General features: G+C 51.3%; 1 protein-coding gene and 1 long non-coding RNA gene across 2 annotated transcripts; both read left to right on the top strand.

The window, feature by feature from the left end:
- Positions 1–617: 617 nt before the first annotated feature.
- On the top strand, positions 618–1,811 carry LOC311375905. Its single transcript, XR_014643811.1, has 2 exons — positions 618–709; positions 1,160–1,811. It is a non-coding gene; the product is annotated as an uncharacterized lncRNA (long non-coding RNA).
- Positions 1,812–2,252: 441 nt separating this feature from the next.
- On the top strand, positions 2,253–5,447 carry LOC311375904 (glycolipid transfer protein-like; the record flags this gene model as incomplete). The annotated part of the gene is made up of 5 exons (XM_084490924.1): positions 2,253–2,355; positions 3,981–4,039; positions 4,209–4,342; positions 4,797–4,947; positions 5,265–5,447. The coding sequence occupies 5 exons, from the start codon at positions 2,253–2,255 to the stop codon at positions 5,445–5,447; spliced, it is 630 nt and encodes a 209-aa protein (XP_084347050.1).
- Positions 5,448–5,774: the final 327 nt, after the last annotated feature.

Here is a 5,774-nt window from a genome sequence, read left to right as displayed (position 1 = left end):
GGGGGGGGGGGGGGGCGTAGCCCGGGACTGTGTGGGGGGGGGGGGGCTGTAGCCCGGGACTGTGGGGGGGGGGGGGGGGGGGCTGTAGCCCGGGACTGTGTGGGGGGGGCGGGGCGTAGCCTGGGACTGTGGGGGGGCGGGGCGTAGCCCGGGACTGTGGGGGGGGGGGGGGGCGTAGCCTGGGACTGTGGGGGGGGGGGGGGGAGTAGCCCGGGACTGCGTGGGGGGGGGGGGCGTAGCCTGGGACTGTGGGGGGGCGGGGCGTAGCCCGGGACTGCGTGGGGGGGGGGGGGGGGGGGGGCTAGTAGACAGTGAGTGTGTGTTTGTGTGTGTGTGTGTTTGTGTGAGAGTAGTGACTTGTAGACAGTAACTGTGTGTGTGTGTGTGTGTGTGTGTGTGTGTGAGAGCAGTGAGTGGTAGACAGTAACTGTGTGTGTGTGTGTGTGTGTGTGTGAGCAGTGAGTGGTAGACAGTAACTGTGTGTGTGTGTGTGTGTGTGTGTGTGTGTGTGTGTGTGTGTGTGTGTGTGTGTGTGTGTGTGTGAGAGAGCAGTGAGTGGTAGACAGTAACTGTGTGTGTGTGTGTGTGAGCAGTGAGTGGTAGACTATAACGTGTCTCTGGTCTACAGATGTCTCCTCACTCCCTGGCCACCATCTCGTCTTCCAGCTGGGAGCGGCCGTACTCCAGAGAGCAGGCTGCCTTCCCCCTGGTCAGTGTACACACTGTCCCCTACCCTGGTGGTGTTCACCCTCACACAACACAACACTATACTACACAATACTACACAATACTACACAATACAATACAATACAATACAATACTGACACAATACTACACATACAATACAATACTACACAATACTACACAATACTACACAATACAACACAATACTACACAATACAATACAATACAATACAATACAATACAATACAATACAATACAATACAACACTATACTACACAATACAATACAATGAATCCAACTCCAAAACAGTCAACAACGCCAACAAGCAGAGCAGGGAACGGTTCATTTGAACATAAACTAAAATAGATAAAAACATGAACTAAAATGAACCGTTCATATTAGTAAATATTTAAACTCTCTCTCTCTCTCTCTCTCTCTCTCTCTCTCTCTCTCTCTCTCTCTCTCTCTCTCTCAGCCCTTCATTCGTCCAGAGACTAAGTTCTGGCCCAGTATCTCCCGTATCGACGACATCTACGGCGACCAGCACCTGGTGTGCACCTGCCCCCCCATGGAGGCCTACGAGTCCCCGTACGAGGAGAAGAGGGCCTCCTCATAGACTCTCTGAGACCCCCCCCCCCCCACGGGGAGGGAGGGGCCCGGCGCTGGCCCCGCCCCGCCCCGCCCCGCCCTCACTGGAGAGGAGACACACGCCACATTTCCAAATCACTGTAAACCTGAAAGATGTGATGGAGCTGCATGTTTACGATGGCCCCGCCCCTCTGGCCACGCCCCTCTGGCCACGCCCCTCTGGCCACTCCCGACTGGCCACGCCCCTCTGGCCCCTCATCTCTGGCCCCCCATCTCTGGCCCCCCATGGGGTCTTCAGTGTTGTATAAAGTAGCTCCCTGACCTTGATGTACCAGATTGACTGACCTTAGCAGCCCCTAGGGTTTTAAAATGTATTTGCTAGTGTATGATGATGATGATGATGATGATGATGATGATAAAGGCTTATGTTTGTATATTAAATAAGATTTGTCTTAATTTTTTTTTATCAAATAGTTTTCTAATCTCAATTGTTTTCCGTGTGTTAGAGGAAAATTGCTGCATTAAACTCTGAAACTCTGCGTGCCTGGTGGTTTTGTGTCAATCCGTGCACAGCAGGTCAAAACGACCTGGGGAATATCTAAGTGATGTACAACAGCGCCCCCTCGTGGTAATCACAGGTGCGGCAGGGGAACATGTTTCCCTGTGCATCGCATCTCCGAGGAGATCATCAATCCCTCTGGCCTATAAAGTAACCCCTTTTAAGGCCATGCCTTGATCTCAGGTTTTGGGGAACGAGGAGGAACCATTTGAAACCAAAGCAAGCCGATGGATGGCATATGAGACTTTCCGTGAACATGTGACTCGGTGCTGGTTTAAGTGACCGGAACTCGAGCGGTCGAATCCTGAGTGGGTGAGAGAGATGGAGGGCGGGGGGTTTATATGCCTGCGATAGAGAAGGGACTTTCTGGGGTGGTCATCATTATAACGAGCTGCTCCTCGAGTGATCCAGCTGAACCGTCATGGCTCTCCTCATGGACCACCAGTTCCGACTGCTCCCAGCGGACAAGCAGGTGGAGACGAGACCCTTCCTGGAGGCCTGCTCTTATCTCCCCTACTTTATCGGTGAGTCTAGTTCTCTGTTGGTAAGACGGTATTTTCCAGATATCTGCTAATATTGGAGGTCAGGTCTGGTATCCGTCAGTGAACGAGTGATCGCGAGGGAGTGCACGTGAGGATGGGGGACTTGCGGAGTTAATTAGTTATGCCTAATTGTGTCTCCGCGAGACTCCGCGCAAATTGGTGACACATGTATGCTTTTCATTATTTAACATTTATCATTTAACATGATGCACAATTCATATGCAAAATCCTTTCTTGCTCTTTAAATTAATCGATTTTTTTTTTACATTTGTATTAATTCGCAACTTTAATTAACAACCTCAAAATTGATTGCGGGAGGCAATCATAACTCCACGGACTGTCAACACAGAAACCTCCATAGGATGGCCTAATCTTTTTTGGGGGATTGTGTTTCCGTTCATCAAGCTGCTCGCGGTTCTATAGCATGCATAATTTAATTCACTGGCCTGGATTTTAAGTTGTGAAAATTGATTAGTACAGTATTACGTTTCCTTTGCCCATTCATCGCGGGCATAATGCACCGGGCATCTTTGTGCGGCTTCATTCTCTATTAATATGCCAAAGGTATTCCATTGAGCCGGCCACGTGACCTCCCAGGATCAAAGCGGTGTTATCGAACGCTAGGGGGCTTCCGGGCCCCGAGATCCCCTCACATAGTCTCACCCTCAGGAGGGTCTCACTCCGGCGTTATGACTGTGGTGACCTTTAGTGTTCAGTGTCGGTGTGGAGCCTGTGGGGTTCAGGTTAGGTACTGTCTTCTGAGGTGACCATCTTTCCGTCACGTTGTTGTTGTTATTGCTGTCTGGAGGCAGGGATGGAGAAACCAAGCTGTGGCCCTGGTGAGTGTGTGTGTGTGTGTGTGTGTGTGTGTGTGTGTGTGTGTGTGTGTGTGTGTGTGTGTGTGTGGGGGGGGGGGGGGGGGGGGGGTCCGGTCCAGAGGCGACCCGAGGCCTCTGGGGGGCAGCAGAGGACCCAGATGAAGGCCCCCCCTCTTCATCCACACCGGCCACGTCTCTGTAAACAAACATAAGACGAGGTCCACGCGGCGGTGACCACCCTGGTGAAATGTTAATGCGCGCTAATCCTTCAGAGCGTCAGTATATCAAGGTGATGTGAAGGGAGGTGTGTTTGTAAAGAGCAATGTGTTGCCTCATTACACCACATTGTTCCCCGTGAAGAAAGCCCAGCCTGCTGAAAGTTTAATGAGCCCTTGTGGTTCTTTGGACCAATCAGTCAGACTCTCTAACGAGCTAAATGGATGAATTATTTGGTATTTTCTGTGGTGTTGTAGGAAAGTTTCCCAGGGAGATTTAGACGTGTGCCCTAGCCTTCTGTATACCAGGAGGTGTGGAGAGAAGGCTGTCCTGTAAACACAGTGTTTTAAAATGGCCGTACGCTCAACACTCTGTGGGCAGCGGGAGGTCACTGGAGGTCACTGGAGGTCACTGGGAGGGACCGAGGGACCTGGTGTCCACTAGGTCGTAGTACTCAGTGTGCTGTGACCTTTGACCCTCCAGGTCTCCACTAGGTCTTAGTACTCAGTGTGCTGCTGACCTTTGACCTTCCAAATGTCCACTAGGTCTTGCTAACCCTTCTCCTCTTTTCAGATTGTCTCGGTCCTACGATGTTCGCTCCTATCAAGACTGAAATCACTGGGAACTTAACAGTAAGAGGAATAAAACAAACCTTAATATCAAATGAGATAAAAAACATGTGAACCAAATGACTGCCTTAATTCGATTTTTCTTCAAATTGTTTGGGAGAAATTGTAGTAAAAAAACCTTTTAGTAGAATTTGTAGCTGTTAAATATGTTGTTATTATTTATATTTTTTAGAAAATCAAGGCAGTTTATGAGACCAACCCTGGGAAGTACAAGACGCTGCAGCAGATCCTGGAGGCGGAGAAGGACCAGCACGGCGCCCAGTGGCCCAGGGTGGGGGCCACGCTGGCCCTCATGTGGCTCAAGAGGTCAGGAGCATGACCTTTAATGACATGAGACATCATGAGGCACTTATGACATTTCATAACTGTCATGACATGACATGATGACATCATGACAGTTCCTCCAGGTGTTGTTAATGGTCTCTGGTTCATCCAGATGTTGTTAATGGTCCCCTGTTCCTCCAGATGTGGTTAATGGTCTCTGGTTCCTCCAGGGGTCTCTGGTTCATCCAGATGTTGTTAATGGTCCCCTGTTCCCCTCCAGGGCTCTGCGGTTCATCCAGATGTTGTTAATGGTCCCCTGTTCATCCAGATGTTGTTAATGGTCCCCTGTTCCTCCAGATGTGGTTAACGGTCCCCTGTTCCTCCAGATGTTGTTAATGGTCCCCTGTTCCTCCAGATGTGGTTAACGGTCCCCTGTTCCCCTCCAGGGCTCTGCGGTTCCTCCAGATGTTGTTAACGGTCCCCTGTTCCCCTCCAGGGCTCTGCGGTTCATCCAGGTGTTCCTCCAGAGCCTGGCAGATGGGGAGCGGGATGAGGCCAACCCCAACCTGCTGAGGGTCAACGTCAGCAGGGCCTACGACGCCTCCCTCATGAAGTACCACGGCTGGCTGATGCAGAACATCCACAAGGTAGGGGAGGAGGAGGGGGGGGGGAGGAGGGGGGGAGGAGAGGAGGAGGAAGGGGAGCTGGGGAGGAGGAGGGGGGGGGAGGAGAGGAGGAGGAAGGGGAGCTGGGGAGGAGGAGGAGGGGGGAGGAGGAGGAGGCTGGAGGGAGGAGGAGAAGGGGGAGGAGGAGGAGGGTGAGGAGGAGGGGGGGAGTGGGGAGAGGAAGGGGGGAGGAGGCTGGGAGGGGAGGAGCTAGCATCATTCTTAATGATGTCCCTGGTCTTCGATAGAGCCCACAGCAGGTGTTTGTTCTGTGATGTTGTCCTCCTCTTCTCTCCCAGGCCATCATGTACGCTGCTCCCTATAAGACAGACTTCCTCAAGTCTCTCTCCAAAGGTCGCGAGGTCAAGGACGAAGAATGCTTGGAGAAAATCCGAAAGTTCCTCACCAACTTCTCACCTACGGTGGACACAATCTACGACGTGTTCTCCAAGATGAACGCAGACCTGGACTACAAGGTGTAGGGTCTGACCCCACCTGACCCCACCTGACCCCGCTGACCCCACTGACCCCGCTGACCCCACCTGGCTCTGCTGACTTTGTCAGATCTCCTTCTGTGTGTGAACTTCATCTGTGTGTGTGTGTGTGTTAAGCTGTGTGTTTTATGTTGTGCAGCACTGTAAATGCTTAATGTAAATTGTTATAATTGTATAGTGTATGAATTATGGATGTATTTATTTAAATTAACTTTAATAAAACTTGAATATTTTACCTTTGTGTATGTGTGTGTGTGTGTGTGTGCACGCATGCGTGTGTGTTTGTGTGTGTGTGCGCTTGCGTGTGTGCGTGGT

Source organism: Micromesistius poutassou (assembly GCF_964030765.1).
Source record: "Micromesistius poutassou genome assembly, contig: SCAFFOLD_960, whole genome shotgun sequence".
NCBI lineage: Eukaryota > Metazoa > Chordata > Actinopteri > Gadiformes > Gadidae > Micromesistius > Micromesistius poutassou.
The sequence above is the reverse complement of the archived record's forward strand: the minus strand, read 5'-3'. Positions and strand labels throughout refer to the sequence as shown.